The sequence below is a fragment of the Leptonychotes weddellii genome, chromosome 6 (genome assembly GCF_054177405.1).
Source record: "Leptonychotes weddellii isolate Sample4059 chromosome 6, ASM5417740v2, whole genome shotgun sequence".
NCBI lineage: Eukaryota > Metazoa > Chordata > Mammalia > Carnivora > Phocidae > Leptonychotes > Leptonychotes weddellii.
In genome coordinates, this window is record NC_138374.1 from 120,388,306 (window position 1) to 120,411,657 (window position 23,352).

General features: G+C 34.6%; 1 protein-coding gene across 1 annotated transcript in view; it reads right to left on the minus strand.

Annotated features, from left to right (window-relative positions):
* Positions 1 to 274: 274 nt before the first annotated feature.
* Positions 275 to 23,352, minus strand: part of RGS21 (regulator of G protein signaling 21) — a 23,870-nt gene continuing 792 nt past the window's right edge. Inside the window, exons 2-4 of the mRNA XM_081823149.1 lie at positions 19,495 to 19,571; positions 14,828 to 14,994; positions 275 to 478 (exon numbers count right to left, since the gene is read on the minus strand). Coding sequence (XP_081679275.1) covers positions 275 to 478; positions 14,828 to 14,994; positions 19,495 to 19,571 — 448 coding nt within the window. The remainder of the gene's footprint in view (positions 479 to 14,827; positions 14,995 to 19,494; positions 19,572 to 23,352) is intronic.

Sequence of the window (23,352 nt, forward strand, 5' to 3'; positions counted from 1 at the left end):
TATTATATATATAATATATATATGCTCAAAATTCTCTTAAAAAAGATAAAATGAATAATTCTAAACAAAAGACTTAAAAATTCAAACTTCATATATATAAAAAAAGTATTCTTCTGCTGGAGTAAAAAAAATGTTTTCTAAACCTTAAAAAAATTATATTGTTTTTGTATATTTAAAACATTTTAGCCTTGAGTATAATGATTAAAAGTTGATTTCTTCTGTCACTTGTTTTTCCCCAAATTACAACCTGATTATTAGTTTATCATTTACCTTCTTACAAAAAAGGGAACCATTTCTTATGATTTCCAACCTGTTTGCTATTTACCAGTTTCTTATAAATCTCTGACTTTAGAAATCGAGGAAAAGAATCCTCGGCCATAAGACTATAGATTAACTTCTGAGCCTCATCAAAACATTTGAGAGTTGGTTCTGCAATATTCTTTGAGATGAGGTCCCAGGTACTGAAGTCAATGTTGATCTGTGGAAATAAGTTTGCATATCATTACATTAGTTTAGTCAAGGAATACATGGTTTATACAGTTGGTAGATATACATATTATTTGAATTTTTTTTCTAAACACAAAGTCAATCTGATGCACAACAGCAGAAAAAGTCATACATTTTTTTCCTGGAATGTAGAACACGTATTTGGTTTAATTATTTTTCTTTTCTTTTTCTTTTTTTTTTTTTTTGTGTGTGATCTTTTCATATTTTTAATGGGAGGACAGTAAAAAGATGCTCATTTGGGGAAGCAGCCAGCAGCAAACTAAGGCATGCTGGATGTGAAGAGACCAACCAGAGACTAAAAATTAACCTGGGTGGCTCAGTAGGTTAAGTGTCTGCTTTTCGCTCAGGTCATGATCCCAGGGTCCTGAGATCAAGTCCCACATTGGGCTCCCTGCTCAGAGCGGAGCCTGCTTCTCCCTCTCCCTCTGCCCCTCCCCTCGTTGGTCCTTGCTCTATCTATCTCTATCTCTCTCGTGCGCTCCCTCTCTTTCTCAAATAAATAAATAACCTCTTTAAAAAATAATTATTTTTCCTAGGTAGAGAGGGTTGGCATTGACAGAAAACAGAGGCAAAGCCTTATTTTGAGATTATAAAAAAATGGCAAAGGTGAAAAACAAGATATTTCATGATTTTAAATTTATTTTCCCATAAATACTTTTTTTCTAGTACTTTAACCCTAATACCAATAGTATATTTTCCAAAGTCAGAACAAAAACTAGAATTCAGTAGGTTGGATTATACCAACACATTCCCATTCTCTATACTTCCCCATGTTGTTTCCCACACAACATTGCTTTTTGTTCTAATTTGTATTTCTTTTTGTTTGCCAAAATAAACCAAATAACATCCCCCTCTTCACTGACTCCCATGCCTTCCACAGAATATACCTATATGTGTGTGCATGTGTGTGTGTGTATATCCTTGTCCCCAAACCACTACCATACACGAATATCCTCATCAGGGTCTAAGAGAGATCTATTACATTGGAACACACCATTCATCTGCAAATCTGTAAAATGCCCCAAACCTTGGGAAGATGCTTGTCTAACTCTATGCATATTCCAGGATATATTCTGCAAAGCAGAAAATTTCACATCCAAGTTGTCTAATTTAAATTGAAAATATTCATGAAGTGCAAAAGAGATTTGAATCTTAGAATTAAAAACTCAAGAAAGGCAGGTGCTATATCCGTCTTATTCACCCTTCTATTTTCTGGCACTTAGCAGAGTATCTGCCACATAATAGGCAATCAATAAATATTTGTTGAAGAGAATTAAAATGTCTCTTGACAAAATGGGGAAATTGTAAAAATGCCATAATTTGGGGGTCTGGTAAAAGAAAGACTATAAATGACAATTCGTGCTTATTGAATTGAGGTTAAAAGAGGCAGGCAGACCTATAATCAAGCTTTTCCTCAGCTATTTACTTGCTATTCATATGGGTGAAACAAGTTCTATAATTTCTTTTAATCTTTGATTTCCACGGTATAATAGAGAAGAGTAACAGCATCTATCTTAAAGTGTTTCAAGGACTAAATGAGATAAGTTTAATATCAAAGTATTTTAATATTATTATTCTAGGAAGAAGAGAAGAAGAAAAAACTTTTAATTAGAAAAGAATCAGAAAAAGGCCACTCTTTGTTCACAGATGTTTTCCTTCTTAAGGGATTTCAGCTACTCAGTGATCCCACATCTGCACCTTTATTTCTCTGATCATCCTCTTACGTCCTCCATCAAAGTTCCAGGCCAAATGCTACAACTCTCTGAAGGCCTCAAAATCTGGAATCAATTTCTCCTTCTTTATAAAGGAAGATGGTGGAGGGCAGTGGAAAGACTTTGGGATAATTTTCTAACCTGTGCTCTAACACTTAGCACCTTGGTGACCTGGCTTGAATTAGTTTAATATTTCTGAGCAATCCTTCCTCATCATTAAGCCAGGTAGTTCCTGACTGAGTTTTTAAAAGAATTAAAATATAATGATCCTTGCATTCATGGATTCCACAAATATTTATGATGATCTATTATGTACCAAATGCTTTCTATACTTGGGAAATGATAACCAACAACTAAATAAATAGCATTATTTTAGAAATAAACTTGAAGGATGAGAAGAAGCTGGTCCTCTAAGACTCTGGGGGAAAACATTTCTAGCAGAAAAAACAACAAATGCAAAGATGCAAGAAAGAATTCGTTATGTTCTGAAAAGCCACTATGCCTGGATGGCTGGAATATAGAGTGTGAGAAAGTTCTGTAATGAGATTTGCCTACAAGTCTTGTAGGGCTTATGTGCAGTGTAAGGAGTTCTTATTTTTCTACTAGAAGCAATAGGAAGACCCTGAAGGGTTTTTGAGGAGGGAAGTGGCATGATGATATGGTATGGACCTAGAATACTGCCTGACTTGTAGTGGGGATCAGTGAATAGTGGTTGTTGTCAAGCCCTTGCAGTTTTTTAAACATCTAGGGTAGTCTGTTTCATAACTCCTATCCTATGTTGTGGGGATATGAGAATAAATGTTGCCTGTTTTCTTCTTTAGCTGTGCCATTAATTACTAAGTGGCATCATCTGCAATTTGCTTAACTTTGTATCCCCCGTAATAGTAAATATAGCAATTTATCTCATTGAGGCATTCATTCATCGGGGGAGTATTCACTGACAGCAGGGCTGGTGTGTGCCTAGTCCATGGTTTGGCTTATTATTATTTTAATCAGAACTGAACACCTGCAATAACTCCCGATTTCCTATTTAAAAAGTCCGAAGCCTTGATTTTGGCATTCATGGCCTTTACAACAGAGTCCTAACTTACACATTTTGTTTTCTCCTTTATGTGTGCCCTGTATTTTTACCAAGCTAGACACTTCCCCTCAAGTTCCTTGTATTTTCCCACCTATGAACATCTTTTTCATACCATCCTTGTCTACCTGAAAGTCACTCCTCTCACCAAGTCTTTCACACACATCTTTGATGCCCTGAGGCTACGTTCAAGTAATATTTACCCTGTGAAGTTTACTCATGGATTCTTTCCTTTTTGGATCTGTCAAAGGATTTTGTGTTACTTAGACCATATTTACACTTTGTGCCTCCTTCTCTATGCCTTGTGCCATGTAAGGACTCAACGGATATGGACTGCATAAATAAAGTGAAAAAATGTTTCTATATTTGTTAAAAATGATGTTTAAATTTTAAAGGGAACTATTCCATTTCAACATGTACTGGTAATCAATGTTATTTATTAAAATAGATGAAGCTTGTATTTCTGACTTATCCCTCTCATTTTTCTGACTTGTCTGTTTTCCGACCAAGGAACTGCCAACATCAGCCATGATAGCTGAGTGATGAGCAGATATACTAATCCCAGGAGATAATTAGTAGTCTTATGAGGCTGTGTCTTGGCAATTCAGCTTGATGTCAGTGACAAAACATCACACCCACATGTTTGTATAAATGTCATTATTTTTCTCCAAGTTCTTCAAGCTCGAATCATAGGAAACATCTCTGACACCTCTTTTTCCTCTGATCTCTCTCTCTCCCTATTTTTTCCCTCATTTGCCTTTTATTTTGTAATTTCACAATGGCTTTTTTCATTCTCACTCCTATTTCTCCAGTTCAGCCTTTTATAATGGAATCTCTATCCCAAATCCTCAAATTTACCTCTAGTTTGATACCTCTTCTTACAATGTCTTTCCCTTCTGCACATGTGAAAGTATAACTATATCAATTTCACCAAAATATCACTTTCAGCATATGAATATTCAGCTGAAAATCCATTTTTCTTTATAACATAAACTGTAAATATCTTACCTTGGCATTTGAGCTTCCTCGCACTCAGACTTCAATGTGTTGTTTCAAAATCTTCTACTTTCCTTAGCAGTATATATAAAACTAGTCTACTCTCTGTTCCCAAAGCAAATCTTGTACCTAAAGCTTGTTTATGTTGTTTTCACCATCTAAAATCGCTTTCACCCCCACAGTTTCATTCTGTACAGATTTTCCTTATCCTTTATCATTTAGCTTAAGTTGAATATCCTCTGAGAAGCCTTCCTTGGCCACAGAAGGAAAGTCACTATAATTTCCTTATCATTACGCATTATTTTGATTTAGAAATCAACAAATTTGATTTCTTGCTTAAATAAATTTAGATACAAAGGCTGCTGCTAGCATTAATTACTCAGTCTGATTATCAGAGAAGGAAGATTTGTCACTGCAAAGGGAATTTAATAGTTCATGACATGGAATTAACTTGTTTTTAATCTGTTGTCTTTTCCCTATTTCTTTTGCTAATTCCCTTTTTCTCTGCATGCCCCTCAAATAGGAGCAAAGCAGCTATGCATTCTCTCAGTTCTATCCCAAGTCTCATCCTAGATTTTTTTCCATTGGTTACCCTGTCTGCTTCCCTGGCTAAATATCTGAACACTGGTATTATCTCTAAAATAATCATAATGATATTTAGGTATGATTATTTTAACTGAAAATAATAATTATTATTATTTATTAACTATTAGTACTGATATACTGTCTTTCTATGGTTACTTTATGTCACCTACACACAACTATATAATATACAGTATTATTATTCCCATTTTTCTGGGGAAAAAAACTAACATATATCTGAGAAAGTAGGCATTTTATTTGTAGTCATTCCTAGAATTTATTTATTTGAAATATCATATTGAGTAGATGCTTAGGAATTGTGTGAAGGATCTGAAGATACAAAGGTGATTAAACTGAAAAATTAATCAAGAAGACAGATTTTGGAAAAGTAATCCAAAGGAAAAAATAGGCTTTCTGAAGGAAATGAGATCTTAAGCAGATCTTTGAATTATTATCATGAAGAGATAGATTAAGAATGGAACTTGCACATGGGCAGGTAAACCAAAAGAAGCCCAGTGGGTTTTGAGAGGAGGAAAGGCAAGAACCTGGAAAGGAATCAAGGTACCAGGTCATGTGGGACCTTGTGTAGTTCTTGTTAAGGAATTTTTACTTAACCTGAGAGCAATGGGAAGAATTTTTAGTAAGGGCATGTTGTAAACACATGTTTGAAAAAAAAATCATATCACTGGATGCCATGTGGTATCATAGCTGGGTGTGGATAAAAGGAAGAAAAATGAGAAAACCTTACCAAAAGTTCGGGTGGGCAGTGATGGTGAATTTGGCTGTGAAATGTCACAGGGAATTATGGGAAGTGCATAGATTTTAAAGATATCTAGAAAGTAGAATGTGTGGAACTTGTGATTGAATAGTGCACTAGGATGAGGGACAAAATCTTGAGGAATGGCTGGCTTTTAGCAATATTCTGAAGAATGAGATGATAGAAAATGCTGATGGATTGGACATGGGATGTAAGTGGAAGAAAATCAAGGATGACTACCAATTATTTATCCAGAGCAAATAGAAGAACAGAACTGCCATTAACGGAGATGGGGAGACTCAGGTAGAAGAAAGTTTTGAATAGAAAATCAGGACTCATATTTGAATTTGTTAAGTTTGAGCTGCCCTTTTAAAAATATGGGACCTTGGGCACCTGGGTGGCTCAGTCGGTTATAAGTCTTCCTTTGGCTCAGGTCATGATCCCCTGCTCTGCAGGGAGCCTGCTTTTCCCCCCGACCCTGCCCCACTCATGCGTGCTCTCTCTCTCTCTCAAATAAATAAATACAACCTTTAAAAAAATAAAAAATAAAAATATGGGACCAGAGAAAATCACTGGGAGAATGAATGTAGGCAGAAAATGAAGGGGATTGCCTTCTCTCATTATAGTGTCTGTTGGGTTATGAGTCAGAACAGTAAAAGAAATTGCTAAATAGCAGTCAGTAAGGAAGGAGGAAATCAAGTACTAGGAATCAATTGAAGATAGTATTTCAATTAAGAGAGAGTGATCAAGTTTGTTAAATGCCCACTGAGAAGTCAATTTGGGTGAGGTATTAGAATTAGGCTATCAAAAGTATCTTCTCTTTTCTTCTCAAATCCCTTGAAATTTCAGTAACTGGAAAAAAAGTGAAAATGTTAGGCCTAATATATGTAGAGAGATAGTTAGATATCTTTAAAAGAATCACTCCTGGGGCCATGTCTGTGAGCTGCATCTTCAACTTTGCATAAATCTCAACTATGATTTTTGGCTGGATTCTACCAGAAGATACATGGATAAATTTCTATCTCAAAAAGTAAGACAAGAGATGTTGAGCTTGGAGTAGACCAAAGGTTAAGATCTCATCAGGAAGTGACCTTCTAAATATGCAACCTTTCCAGTGGTATGATGTTGAGTCTTGGGAGTTACAGGGAAGCTTAGACTTCGCTGAGTGGTCAAACTCTTAGGTCCAGAGCCTGGGCTGAACAGTGTATCAGTTAATGAAATAAACAGAGTTACATTACTTACTAATATGATAGCTACTTGCATTTTATTTGTATGGATACACACTTTAGTTTCAAGGATTCTGAGAAATATAATATTTCCTTTGCTTATTTTTTCAAAAGATTATGAATTATCTTAGATATCTGAGCCCACTGCACTGTCAGTCTCAGAAAAGAATTGTGATTCTTACCGAATCTCTGACAGTGGAGATGTCATCACAACCATCTAGAGGCTTTTAAATTCTGTCAGTTTTGAAAGGCCTTGACACAGGTAACGTTGACAGCAATCCATTGCATTAAAATGACTGCCTTCCGAATGATGTTTGGGGTAGTTGTTTAAAAACAATTTTATTCTAAAGACCCAGAATATTTTAATACTCATGGGATATTGTTAACTACAAGGTATGGCAGTCAAATTCCTCTCTACTTCACCAGCAGTGTTAAATCCTTTTGGTTTCCAACAAATTATTTTATCAGGAAGAATACATTTTAAAGGGTACCTGCTGGTTTTCCCGTGACCCTCCACTCTGCTTTCTATATTTTTACATAATTTGAATGAAACGTTTTCAATTGTGTTCTCACATTCAAATTAGATAGCATTTTCCTCATCTAGAACATATAGTGGAGCAAGAGACTGTCATTATGCACAGGGTGTGTGCATGCATATGTAAAACACCTTACTAAAATGGAGCAGGCAGCCTCTTAGACCTCATTCACAACAAAACTTAAAAATTACTATTCAAATTAAAGCCACCCATAATCATGTTTTTGGTTGCATAATTCTATTTAATCACCACCAACACCTCTTGTATTACTTCATTTTTGGCATCATTAAAGGAAAACGAATATCCTGAAATATCTTCTCAAGGGTGGCTATTAAAATTGAGAATGGCAAAGTCTGTAACATCTTGAAGGAATCCATCCCTGCACAGGACTTCATCCTTTTGCTCTTACTGGTTTTAGAGACAGAAATCAGTGACACATGTTGGGGGGTAGTTTTAACATCTCAAATCGGGCAAAAGAAACAGAAGAAATTATAACACATGCAATCACATAAGTTGACAAAAATAAATGTACATAATGTAGATGGATAATGTATATGGATTGCTAAAAATAGATGTATGTGAGCAAAAGCTATCTGGAATAGCTGAGAAGGAGTCCAATCGACTGGTTTCATTTACCAACCCAAACATGCTAATCCAAGATTAATTTCAGTAGCACAGAGACCCACAGAAGTTCAAAAAACACCTGAGTGTTTTCTTTTCAAGTTAAAATGCAGCCCCCAGTTTTTCAGAGGGCGAAAATGCTACTGCAGATTATTTAGAAGAAGTACTCCTGCAACTCTTTCCCCTCTTAATGCCATAGTTGAATCTAAACTTCGTGGTTTAAGAAGTTATACAAAGAGAATGTGAGAAGAGAAATAAAGCTTTTGATAGAAAGGAAGATAGACTCTATGTGCCAAGATAATTTTATGCTTTTGCCTTTAGCATAAACATCAAGGTTCCCAGGCTATATTACAAACATTTAAAATAAATAGTAGATCTGGAGAAAGGAATTTGAAACCTGAGAGAATGGGCTGTGGGTCTCTCCTCTCATGACCCGTTGTATCTTTATGACTGCAGGACTCATTATTTTTTCTCTAGGGCTCAGTTTCATTTTCACCTGTGCAGTGTGGATGATTGCAATACCTCCCCAAGATAGTGGTCATGATGATCAGATGAGATAGTCCACGTAAAAGCATTGTGCAGAGATGTCACTTATAATTTCTTTAACTCTGTTTTCCTTCCTTTACCTCCCTTCCTCCTACCCCTTCTCCTTCTCGTCCTCCTCGATCTCCTCCTTTTTCTCCTCTCTCTCTCTCTCTCTTACGTTTTCAGAGGCCCTTTATTTTAAGATGAAATAAATAAGGAGGAGGAAATTATTGGGATCCAGGAAGTGCAGTTGCCTCAGTTTCCCCTCTGAGACATACTGTGCTAGGCTTCCTTCACTACGGGACTAGCCTCCTAGGCACTGGCTGGTCCTTTACTTGACTTCCTCTTTGTCTTCCTTTCCTATCCTTCTCTCCCATTATGTCTAATTCCCTCTATACTCCCATTTCCGGTCAAAGCTCACAAATTACTTCTTTTGAGATACATTTTCTCATCCCCCTAGAATTGGATTTTCCTGTTGCATGTTACACATCACCTGTGTTCCCTACCATGACTCTCATGAAAGTTTATTGGATTACTTTTTAACTGGAGTCTTCCCCTCAAAATGGTTAGCTTTACCCACCCAGGGACTCTGTCTTTTTTCTTATCTGCACCAGCATGCTTCCTGGCATATACTAGACACTTAGTGATTAATGAACCAAAAGTTAGGAAATTAATAAATAAGCAAACTCATTATATCTGGAGATGATACTAGAGTTGGGGGACACTGTTGATAAGCAGCAATTTGTGGGGTCAGATAAAAACATCCACATGTTGGGAAAGTGGCATTAAAAATGCAAAGAAAACATTTTAATCTAAGATGGAGAATACAAAATTGGCATGAGAGTAATATCAAGACATGCTTCCAAATGCCCATTTTCATGGGCCTCTTTCTACCAATAATTCATATATCTATTTCCTTTCCTTGAGATTCCGTTTAAAGCTAACCTTATTTAAAATAAAGACCTTATCTCAATATCTTGTCTCACTACTACCCAATCATTATATCCTTCTAGGTATAATGCAAAGTTTCCTCTGTAAATTTTTTTTTTTTGCACTTAATCATTTGTTGTTTTGCTCTTTTTCCCTAGTTCCATAAATTTCATTTTTTTTTACCCAACTAGCTTCAAAGTTTCTTTTGAGCCAAACCATAGTTTCAACCTATTTTACTTTCTTGCATTTCCTTATCAAGCTGCCTAGTTCACACAACATATTGCATTATACTTCAGTGTTTTTTTAATCTGTTCTCCTGCCTAAACTGAGCTGCCCTTTCACGGAGGTACTTTATCTTATAAGGAGGTGAATAGTAGACACAGAATAAGCATTTGCTGATGTGAAATAAAATATGTCAATAAATAACATTATACTGACTTAAAAACAAAAGCAAAAAAACAGACATAGATATTTTAAAAAGTGTCCTGCACACGCCCATTAAGATACCTTCTCCTCTATGACTATAGTTTCTTCTTTATTTTATGAGTTATGGTGTCTTCACATTTACATTTAATAAATACTTTTTTATTTTATTTTATTTTTAAAGATTTTATTTACCTATTTGAGTAGATAGAGAGAGCACGCACAAGCCTGGGGGGAGAGGCAAAAGAAGAGGGAGAAGTAGACTTCCTGCTGAGCAGGGAGCCAAATGACAGCAATGTTGGACTCCATCCCAGGACTCTGGGATCATGACCTGAGCGGACGCAGATGCTTAACTGACTGAGCCACCCAGGTGCCCCATTTAATAAGTACATTTAAGAATTAAATATTTTGTACTAATATTCTTTGACTTAAAAAACTGTCAGTGTGGTAATATGCAGTTGAATTTATATAATTTTAAACATTACACTGTTGTATGATTTGGAACATTTTCTACTATCTCAGAATGACAATCAACATAAACATAAACATTTTTCTCTCTAATCACATATTTTCCATCCTGAGTAATTTCCTTTTCAATAAAAAGAATGACAGAAATATAATATATATAAATGATATAAATAAAACATGAATATTTAAAATCTGTCAGTGTTTTCAGTAATATGAAAATATTATTTGAAGTGTTTGAAGAGTTCCATTCTGTTGAAACCAAGTAATATTATTTTCTTAAAATTCCAAATATTATAAAATGAGTGGTCCAAATTGAAGGACGAATAAATAAAAGTTTATGAACTTCTTTTACACTTATAGGTTCCTATTGTGTGCAAAGTAGAGGCACTTTAAAAAATATTGCTTGTCGGCATGCCTGGGGGGCTCAGTCGTTAAGCGTCTGCCTTCGGTTCAGGTCATGATCCCAGGGTCCTGGAATTGAGGCCCGCATCAGGCTCCTTGCTCAGCAGGTAGCCTGCTTCTCCCTCATCCTGCTGCTCCCTCTGCTTGTGTTCTATCTCTCTTTTGCTGATAAATAAATAAAATATTTTAAAAAATTAAAAAATAAAAAGTAAAAAATATGACTTGTCTAATAATTTTCTTTTTCAAATCACTTAGTTAAAATACCTGGCTATATATATACTTTTTTTCCCTCAGTATTTTCTTCTGAAACTACCTAGGTATAGTCCATTCAATGAATAGCTCTTTTTATCTGAAACTAGTGCTTTGCTAATGTTTTTTTATAATGGTTGTTTTCAGGTTGAAACTATAGCCCTTATAGTGACTTATTTAAAAAAAACAAAAAGGATTACAATTTCCTAAAAGCTGTTCTGCATGATATAAACCACAGACATGTGATCTCATTCATCATTCTCATGTGTCCTGTGTGTTATGTGCTTGCTTTTTAGATAAATTATTAGAGGGAAACTGAGGCTCAGAGAGATAAAACAGCTTACCACAAGATTACTACAGGATTTGAATTTAGGTCTAGGTATCTCTAAATTTCCAATTATCTACTATATCACACTAACTCTCTATTAGTGTAGAAACCAGAGAAAAGATAATCCTGTAAGGGAGAGGGCATAAAGTCTAGTTACAATTATTATCATTTCTCATCGAGACCTAGAAGTTCAATTTTTGTTGTTTTGTTCAGTGGGCTGTCTTTGCCTGTTAGAACAGGAAACGGAGAACCATTAGTAATGTCAACTTATAAAAAGGGATTGTTTAGTAAATTTAGTATAGTCTAATTATAAATTGTCTAATTGCATCAATTAAAAATTAAGTTATACTAGCAATTTTACAGATGAGGAAATAGAGACATGAGAAATTGAAAAGAAAATAAATATGAGTTAATAGACCTCTACATAGCATGACTTTGCCATTGTTCTTTACTTTAGGATTTTCTATCAAGAAAATTAGTTATAATTTTGATTCTTTATGAGTCACTTATACAACTATAATTGAATATGGAAAAATAGAGAATATTCTCATATAAATCTCATTCTTGGATTAATTTTTTTACTTGTGAAAATCATGTTTTCCAGCTTCCATATCAAAGATATGACCTTGTCTTATTAAGTCTGCCTACTAGATAAATCTAAATACTTCCCACCCTTTTCTATCTTTACTACTGCCTATCCAACTCATCCCCCACTTCTCATTAGCAATATCAAAATGTTTGTAATTTTCAGGAAACACTAGGCAGCTTTGTGCCTCCATGTTATATCACTGTGCCCTCAGTCTGAAATATTCTTTCTTCATTTGCGTCTTGATATTACTCTTTTCATGACATACGTTTTTCATGTGTGAATCACCCTGAAAATGCGTCCCTTAACTCTCCATATTTAATCACTTTTCCAGTGTGCTAATAATGAACTTTAAATGTGGCTTTATTATTATATTGTTTATTGTGTATTTGACTGGTTTTATTACATGTCAGTCTCTCCTGCTTTGTGACTTCATTGTGGGGGCAGGCACTCAAAAAATCAGTTTAATGAGTCAACATACTCACAGTTGTATTATATTTAACATAAAACCGATGGACTACAGAGAAATACCTTGAAAACTGTAACTGATACATAATATAAAAGGCAAATGCCCTTTAGTAATTTGGGAAGTGAAATTTAGTAATCTGTTGAACTGGAAACAACTAATGGCAAATAATAAGAAAGATAATGACTTTCAAATGTATATCTATATAGTTTTTTGTTTTCAGTGAATTTTGTCATATTTGATGATAACATTTTTAGATACTTCAAGGAGAAAATATAATTATTACTTGAAAAGCAGCCATAAATTTAATTATATTTTATTTAGTCAAATTAATTAGATGGACAAAGTATAAAAAGTCATACAAGTTTTATATGCTTAACTGTGCTATTTATTTAAATTATTACCATATAAATTTATTTTAGAAGAAAAGATTAGGAAAGTAAACAAAACTATTTTGTCAAAATTGATAATTTATTATATATTGTAAAATTGAATTCAGCTATAATTAAAAGATGACATTTCTTATTAGAAGACTTCTCATGCAAAATGTTTGAGAATGCTATTCTAAAACAATCACTGTTAATTAGCTGAATTCATAAAGAAGAAAAAAATCTGGCTTTCAAATCAATATCACAATAAATAGGATATCTTTAGAGCTGATTTCAAGCCCTTTTAGGGAATGACACATTAATCAACTTGACAAATCTCATATACTATATTTTCAATTTTCCAGAATTATTTATTGATTCTTAGATGGTGACTGGGAAATGAATGTTGAAATAGCTCCACAGCAGTTAAAATTCTTCACCCTCTTCACTGTCCCCCCATGAATTCCAGACTATGTTTTAGTAGCTCATATGTGTGTAAATTTATACTAGCCAATGTATGCTGTAGTAAGTAATGTCCAATTAAAACTTGAACTATTAATACAACCACTTTATGTCCTGGATTTTCTGTAAGTGTTTTCATTTCATCTATTCTGTTCTTTGTCCCCATAAGTGTAATAACCCTTCTCACACCATGAATCCTAATTTTGGATCAGAAAATATGATAACTATCCCCTAGGAGGAAATTGGTGTTTTGCCTCCGTAGGAAAGATGACTCGTACTAGTAGTTTATGTTTGGTACTAGTAATTCAATGTAGCTTTCTGTTCATTATTTATGCATTAAAATTCCTTGCTTATATGATATATTCAGTGAGGAACTGAAATCATTTTATTTATTTATTTTTAAATTTTATTTTATTATGTTATGTTAGTCACCATACATTACATCATTAGTTTTTGATGTGGTGTTCCATGATTCACTGTGTATGTATAACACCCAGTGCTCCATGAAATACCTGCCCTCCTTGATATCCATCACCGGGCTAACCCATCCCCCCAGACCCTCCCCTCTAAAACCCTCAGTTTAGCCCATCCCCCCAGCCCCTCCCCTCTAAAACCCTCAGTTTGTTTTTCAGAGTCCACAATCTCTCATGGCTGAAATCGTTTTAAATTATAAATTGCTCAAAGTTTTAATAGTAAAGGGTATATGAAGATGATCATGGTTTTGGTTCTGGAAATGAAATCAAATATAAATGAATTGTTACACACATTGAACCCTTTTTTTTGGGGGGGGGGACTATTATCAGTCATTCCAGGTTTCTCCTGGAAGGCCCTTTCTCCTTTCCTGATCTTAAAGCAGCATAGGCGGATCCTGATTACCTGAAACATTGTCTCACAGCTTTGGCTATTTTTACCCTCAAAGAAATAAAGGTAAGCAAACTCTTTCTTTGGAAAGTTAAGACATTACATGCCATAATGTGGACATCCAAAATATTAAAAATGAAGAATTCATGCTTTTGGTTAGTAGTCCTATTTCCCCCCACATATTATCCTTAATTTTTAAATAAATTATTCTATTCTAGAATTCTATTCCATCTTGACCACCATGATTTATAAAAGGGAAAAGGATGGGTTAGCCTGGTGGTGGGTATTGAGGAGGGCACATTCTGCATGGAGCACTGGGTGTTATGCACAAACAATGAATCATGGAACACTTCATCTAAAACTAATGATGTAATGTATGGGGATTAACATAAGAATAAAAAAAAAGTGAACTTGAAATGCAAGAACACATTTGAGTAACATTTCTATAGGGTAAATTTTAGAGTGATTTAATCTAAGATAATGGACACTATTTTTCAAGAGTCTGCATGATGTGCTAAGGAAACAAAAATATTGGTCATATCTGGCACATAGTAGGTGTTGAAAAGATTTATTGAGTCAATAAAAAATAGGATCATCTTAAGGCACTTCTATTGGAGTTTACAGACATTTCTATTTGAATACATAGCGACAATTTGATTTCCCCTTAGATGAATTAAGTGTCTTATAATTGGGAGCAAATTTGCTAGGAGATGAATATTCACTATCCTGGAATATTTTACTCACCTCTTTAGGGGCATCAGCTTCAATGAATTCAGAATAAATCATCTTGGCTTTAGAAGCAATTTTTTCTGCACTTTCTGTTTTTTTGAAGTCTTCACAGGCAAGCCAGAACTCAACATTTTCTTCACTAAACTCTGATTTTAGAAATGTTCGAAAAGCATCCAAACCAGCTATTAAATATAAAAGAAAAACTTTTGTATATCATACAGTGCAGTATAAATAACCAAAATGAATACATTGTATATTAAAGCATTTACTGGGGGCACCTGGGTGGCTCAGTCATTAAGCATCTGCCTTCGGCTCAGGTCATGATCCCAGGGTCCTGGGATCGAGCCCCGCATCGGGCTCCCTGCTCTGCGGGAAGCCTGCTTCTCCCTCTCCCACTCCCCCTGCTTGTGTTCCCTCTCTGTCAAATAAAATCTATATATATATATAGATTAATATATTAATTTATATATATTTAGATTGCTATATATATAATGAGATATATATATATATATATATAAGCATTCACTGAGTATTCAGTGTAAATATTTATCATCCCTCTCTATATAGTTATATGTTTTTGTTTTTAGGTTTAGAAACCTTATTTTGGATCAGTAATCATAAACATAAGATATTCTTGTCTCTATTTCTCCAATTAGCTCCATTAACACATTAACCTGTACTTTTTCTTTCTAGATCTGAAACATCAAGGAGTCGTGTTTAGAGGAAAGTCTTGATGGCAGTTACTTCATGGGAAATCCATGGACTTAGTTTTCTACACTCAATAAACTAAACCCAAATCAAGTAATTATGTTATACTAACTTCAGAGTAAGAATATCTGTGTTGCTATGAGTTGGTTAGGAAACAATTTGATGCTGAGGAGTTAGATTGTGTGGGTTTGGGCTCAAGGCAAAGAAGGAAGGACTGGCATTTGTTAATCTTGAGTGAATATATCGGCCAATTCAAATCTCTAAACCAAGAAAGTAACCAGCAAGATACTTGGTGTGACTTGGTGTTTCTTCGCTTTATGTGGTATTAGGCAATTTTAAGTCAATAAAGCAAATGAATGAGCTTTTCCCCAGTGTTGCCTTAAGTAAAACATTGATGTCTCCATTCTCCCTCATGGTACCTGCTCTTACTTAGCCTGTGCATGGTATTTTTCTCCTGCTCCCAGGTATTCTCCTGAGCATGCGTTTCTCCAGAAACTTTAGGCCACTTACTTGCAGGCTTGTTTACTTTGCCTCAATTAGTATGTTATTTCTTTTAAATTTAATAACAACAGGTAGCGCTTGCAGCCTGTGATTCCCATAGGTCCCACTTCTCCCCATTACTTGACTTTCAGCCAATTTTTTTTTAAGGTTTTATTTATTTATTTGACAGAGAGAGACACAGCGAGAGAGGGAACACAAGCAGGGGGAGTGGGAGAGGGAGAAGCAGGCTTCCCGCTGAGCAGGGAGCCCGATGCAGGGCTCGATTCCAGGACCCTGGGAACATGACCTGAGCCAAAGGCAGACGCTGAACGACTGAGCCACCCAGGCGCCCCAACTTTCAGCCAAATTTACATGTGTATTATTCCTATTTAAGATTAAGATTGTTCCTTTCTTTATTTTCCTCATCAAAATGTGCCCTGAAATATTCTTCTTTAGTATATCTAGAGGTCACTGAAGAAGGTTATTCTTGCTAAATGAGTTAGGGATGAGTAGGGTTGGCTAATTGGATTTAAATAAAAAAAGAAAATCAAACCAACAAAAAAGGAAAAAAAAAAAAGATCTGGTTATCTAATTATTTTTATAACACAAAAGGTATTGGGGAGAATTGAGAAAGAAAAATATATCAGTCTTTGTTTGACTAATGAAAATTTAAGCTTAACATCAGGAATTTTTAAAATAGTGTAATTTTGAGGGGATTGGTGGCATAAATAGTGAGTGTTGCCTGCAATAAATATATATATCTTAAAAAAAAGGATTGTGCTTCTAGTTAGAGAGCAGGTTAGAAAGGTCATTATCACATTCCCACAGCTGAATGGACTAAGGTAGTACCTTGAGTTCATATTATTTGGTTTCACAGATTGTACCTGCCTGAGGTCAGTATCTGTTTATAAATGAGACTGTGGATCTCTCTGAGCAGGAAAATGTACATCAGCACTTTTGCCTCAGGAGGGATTTGCCTTCCAAAACATTGGTGACTTTCTCTTCCATCTGCCACGAGGAACCCTTTGCATTTGCTCAAAGCAGCTCTTCCCTGACTGCATACTCAGAGATCTGATCCTTCTAGTGTCAAAGTAGGGACAAAAGAGCTTGTGGAGAATCAGGGGAAAGGGAAAATAAACTAGTGGAAAAGAAAATGTAAGAGAAAGTTTATGGAAAAGGGACCAAAATCAGCTATTTGCAGGTTGCTGCAGGTGGGAAGCAAAGTGATTTCAGTGAGAGAAAATAGAAAAGGCTTCAGGGAGCAAGATAAAAGCATCTAAAAACATTGGGAAATTAAAAATAGATTTAATATTTTTTTTATTATTCGAAATACAGTTGAAATAACAAGCCATTGCAAAAGGTTATCAGGTACCAATTAAAATTCTCAGTAGAAATATTGGAGAATGTGGATGTCGTTAATATGTGAGCACTATAAAAAATTCAATTAACTACACATTTATTGCATTTAAAAATACATCCAAGAAGCTTCTGTGACACAAATTTAGGTTATGAAAATCTTCTTACTAACATTCAATTAAAATTTCCGTAAGTTTTGTCTGAACAATGATGAATTTGAGGGTTCAAAACAGAATTTATGCTAAAATCTATTTTATAGAGAGGATAAAGTATACTTTAATGGTATTGAAAGAATACCATTATTCTACCATAAATTATAGATTCCTGTCTGGCAATATTTTATATATGTGTCATTGAGGCATATGAGGCTTCCTCCCACTGAGGATTACCTAAATGTATCCCTGAGAGATGGGAAGTTAGAGATCAGGAAACTTATTATTTTCTCACATCCTGCAATTTTAATGAAGGACTACTCGGAGATAATAGCTATTGTCTTTTTTCCCTCTCCCAACACTCAGTTCGGGACACAACGGAACAGAATAAACAGCTAAAATGAGCTAGTTATCTCTGTCTTGGACACACTATTTTATTGAAATACGCTTCTATTCTCTACATACAATTTGAATGATCAAAAGATGTCATGTGACTTTGGAACAATAAGTTACATGCAATTAAAATGATATTCTCTGAGGGCACTCTCTACAGAATGGAATGGCTACTGGTTAGGCTTAACAGGGGCTGACAAATGGAATAAACACTAGGTGTCGAAACTTACATGAGAGCCAATGCATAGTACCTGCAAGACATATCCCCAAGTTGACAAAACAGATAATCTGGTGAGTCATTTAGCTGTTTAAAACATTAAAAAGCATTTTCTATTTCCAAGCTATTTTTCTGGTATTATAAAAAGCAAAAACCAAACATCTGCTCAAATGAATCTACAACTCTTCTACTTTATGTGGGCATGAAATAGAAAATCTCAGGAGATATGCAGATGAAAGCATTTGCCTTCAGCTCAACATCTTCCATGCCTCTGTACTGTGGTGCTGTCCCCTAGAACTCCCCTACTCCAGCCAGCCAACGCACCACCTGCAGAGATACTTTCTCGAGGCTTCTAGTAAACCTGATCTGTCCCACTGGTTATACACTTAAGTAAAAAAGAAACATGCCATTCAAAACTTACAAAAATGCAATTCCTCCATGTCTTTGATGTCTTTAGTATATGTCCTTAGTTGGATTCTAGGAATGATGTGGATTATTTTATGTCTATGCTTTAGGAATTAATTATTTAAGAATCATAAAATCAGAATAATTTTGTCTAATTCAATCTAATTTTTCATATGAATAAACAGCTATGAAGAATTCCCCCAACTTTATTGTTTTAAACTTTTCTAATCTTCTGATATTTATTTTACAAATTTAAAGTAGAAATTCCATTTGATTAGTACCAGCAATATTAATTATTAAACATATTTTAATACATGTCTCTGTAGAGCCATTTTTTTTCCTGTATGAGATACAACTGAAATAAAACTGCTGCAAAACAGAATTGTCTATAACAGAAACAGAAGTTCCAAATGACTACTTTGAATAAAATTATGGGGTATTTTATTTATTGAAAATCAAATTACCTTATTGAGCCAATATTAAATAATATAAATACATAGCTACACATGTACATATTAATACATTTAAATATGTTTTTGTTTTCACTAAAAATTAGAATTTCAGTTGAAATAAATACTTAAAACTGTTTTTAGCCTCTGAGACCTGACAAAACAAGTGATTTATTTAAATTTTCAACTTTTCAATAATTTGTATGTTTCTTTCAACTTGTAATAAGAATAGCCAATATATATACATCAAATGATAATGAGTCTAAGAAAATGACAAATTTCTTAGTTCCTGTTTGGGATTTTCTTTTTGTGCTAATGTTTGGATTGCTATAATCATGTCGTATTTTAGGTCTAACCTAATTCCATTGAGATTTGGGACCTATATTCCATTTAGATTTGTGTGACTGTCGGGAATCTTATGCTTCAAATATTGATCAAACTCATATTTTATAATAACTACAACTTTCAGAATTTAATGATTTACTTTTAATCATTATATTTTTAAACTTAGTCAGATCCTACCTTGGTTGGTTAAAAGTGTGTCCATATTTTCAGACCACACCATTGTTTCTGTCGTTGGTGACCTGTAAAAACAACATCTACCCTTGACAATAGCATTGTGATCTTTTTCTTCTATGACCTATAGTAATATTTGAGTTACGCGTATTTGTTGAATTACATAATTTAAAAGAGTTTTGCACGGTTAATCAAACTGCAAAAGGTCAACAAAAATTGTATAATGTTTTCCACAGTGCACAGCAATAGCAACATAGACTGGGATATAACTTGACATCAGCAATTATTTATTAATCTAGCTTACAATGTTATTAATATTTGCAAATTCTTACATTCTAATAAAGGCACAAGAGAGATTGCTCATGGTTCTATGAAGTATAGTGGATTTCTTCTCAACTATAAATATATTGATTGTTAATTTATGTGGCATTACTCTGGTCTATTCCCAAAAAGTTGTCATGATAGCAATAGTGATGAATGAACTATTTTCTAAGTTTTCACAGTATATAAAATTATCCATGTCATAATTAGGTATCTCAAAAAAGTTTTAAAAAAGTTTCAATTAAGGATTTCTAATATGTGATGATCTTAAAAGTGTTTATTTATAGTATTTTGAGAAGGCTTTGCCCCACTCTGAATCAGCCTTTATTTCTCCTTAGACTGGTATGCTTCCAGTTCTGGGATGATTTATTTAAATCTAGGAATCTGTCAGGACAGAGTAATATCTTTTCCTAAGCAGTCATAAATTTATAGACTTAAGTCTTCTGAAAAAGGTATACTTTTGGGGATGTGATGAAGAAATAGTAAATCAGGTTTAAGGTATAAAGTTTCTGAGATGCAAGTATATCATGCATTATTCCCCTTAATAAACTAAGATCCTGATGAGATAAGCTCCCATCCATAGAAAGCAACTGCTACCCAGAAAAAAAAATCTTAGATTATGTAGCTGTTGTGTGCAAATGACTTACTTATGGAAAGGGGTGAGCTAATTAAAATTTTTTTATTAAAATGATGATAAAATAGAGTCTCATATTTAGTCATTCTTATAAAATTTTACCTTTGCATATCAAGGTGAAAATTTTACCTTTGCATATCAAGGTGATTGATCTTGAATGTGCTATGTGAAGCGATCTCTATGCTTTTATATTGTATTACTTCTTGTAATTTGCTGCTGTTTTTATTATTTGTGTTGGGATTGATTGTGCTCCCTTCTGCTGTTGCAGATGTGACTGTGTTTTCAGATAATAATAGTTCTCCTTATAGAGGGTACATAGAGGGGGCTCTGTGACTGGAGATTCATTTTACTCTCTTCCATTACTTGCATTTCCTGTCTGAAACTTTCTTCCCTGATGGTGGACAGCTGATTTTCCTTTCTCCCTTGATTTACTAAATCTTAGGGATGTAAGATTTTCTGTGAAATCATTTTGAAATAGTGGTTTTTCATTCAAATGGACATTTAAATAACTGTCTCTATTTGAAGATTGGTATTTGGTGGTTAATAGTATTCAGATTGCAAACCACTTAGTACGAGTGAAATATATGTTAATGAACAGGGCAGTGAGGAATTCTGAGCCCAAGCCTGGCCACACACTACAACCATCTTGAATGAGGAATAGCCACCAAAAAAACCACACAGAAAACCAAACAAAGCAAAAACCCCTGAGAAACAATCTAGGCAAAAAGCATTCAGGGATGAACATACACTTCCCTGTTGTGTAAGGTCTCTGATGATAGGAATAAATACTGTTATTTTCCACTACCAAGAACAGTATTTCTGGTCCAAAAATGTTTGTTGAACATTTAATCAAATAATGAATGAATAACCAAACCCTAAATAGTGGCACGTATTAAAAAACCTTCAATGGAAGCAGATCAATGGCTTTCAAGATGCTGGCAGGTGATAGTGATAAGAAGGCTATTGAGAGTGAGAACTGAATTGCATTAGCTTCAAAGGGTGTAATTAATGGTGGAAGGAAGAGGAGACATGATGTGAAAACATCACGGGGGAGCGACAGACCACTGTCCTCACTCTCATCCCTGAGGAATATGAAATTGGAGAAAATGGATAACATCCATTCTAGAAGGCATCAAGGCTAGTCATGTCATTTAGGGAGAGCCAGATTTTGCTTACGCCAAAAGCAAAAGGGAATATTCAGTGAAAACCTTATCAGATGTAAAGGGGCCTTTGAGGAATGGAAGTATTTAAATAAATGGTAGCTATTCTTGTTACCTTCATTAATGTAGGAAAACTGTACAAACAAAGGAAGAAAACAAAGTCTGAGGAATAGTGTAAAACCAAGGACAAAAGAAAAATTTTAATGTTTCGAATTAGAGAGATATACTAGAATATTATTTTCTAAGGATAGAGAATATTATAGGTAATAGAATTAGAGATACTTGGATATTCCAGTATTACTTAAGGCCCACCAAATGCCTCATTATTATAAAAGGAAAATCTGCCTTTCAGCTCTCTGAAGAAATATCCCTGCTGGTGTGTGACAAATCCCGGGATGCTCTCGGCTCACTATTTTCGAACCAATTTCAAGTTTAACTTGAAAGGTTCAATTTTGACTACCTAATATGATGGGAGGTCAGTGGAAATGCAGTATTCCCTTTTCCGGAGCTAGGCTAGATACAACTATTTAAAGGAATAATGTTCTTAATTTGCTGTTTAAATTTTTAAATTCTGGGTTGATTGTATATTTAGAATTCTGTGGAAGAGTAAATTATTGTTATATATGAATGAACTGAAATAATATTTTTACCAGCATCAAAATGTTCAACAATGCATTGAATGTTCACAATCTATACCACACTGTGCTAGGCATGTCATCTACTTTGCCTTATTTAATCTTGTAAATGACAGTCTGTTTTAATTCTACATTACCAGTGGGTAAGGAGCCTCAGAGATGCTAATGACTGGTGCAATATCTTGCAAGTACTAATGGGCAGTTAGAATTCAAACCCAGGTGTGTCTCCTTATAACCCAAATTCTCCTTACAATCCTTCCTAGGATGAATGAGGCAACACACATATGCTCATACTTTGCTCATGTTTTGGAACATTTAAAATAAATACTTTGAAAATGCTTTTTCTGTAATAGTGTTTATTGCATTTCATACAAATATTTCCTGTAAATAATAGCTAAATTTCAGTAATCGAGTACTCAATAGAAAGTTTTCAGAAGATAGATTCTTAAATCTGATACGTTGTCAAGTGAAAATAGGACATTTCTCATGTCAGATGTGAGTGAGAAATATGTTTTATGTTTTAAAAAATGCAACTATACAAATGTTAAGAAAGTAACTACTGAATTTAAATTGGGGGGAAAAAAGAAGTTGGCTGATTTAAAAATGTACTGATTTGGTTAAATTTTACTTGGTATGTTTTACCTTAAGTAAATGGATAACGTACCACTCTATCATTTCTTTCTCTTTCTTTTAGTTTGATTTTAGTTGTAACTCTGACAAAGCTTTTTCTGACTCTTCTCATCTGTGACTGTGTGTGCATTTCCTGTATAATTGTGAGGCATAAGCAGAGTAACATTTCATATTTGCCATGAAAATTCACCATCTATCTGGAGCCAAAATTGCACTTAGTGTTTCACGGGGTTTTGGCTGATTTCCTTTCTGTTTCCTTCATTAAGCGAGCGCCATCAAGGCCAGCAGTCCCGACATTATGTGTCCGGAGAAGAGCCAGGCCAGATGGGAACTGCGTGAAAGCTACCGGTGATCTTGCTAATTGTGCCAGCTAGAACCAGTTGTACTCATTAAGAAATGTGGAATCCAACAACTTAGCTGTTCACACTCAATCAGCAGTGTGCTGGAGAATGGGAAATTCAAGCAAGGGGTCCATGTGCCCCAG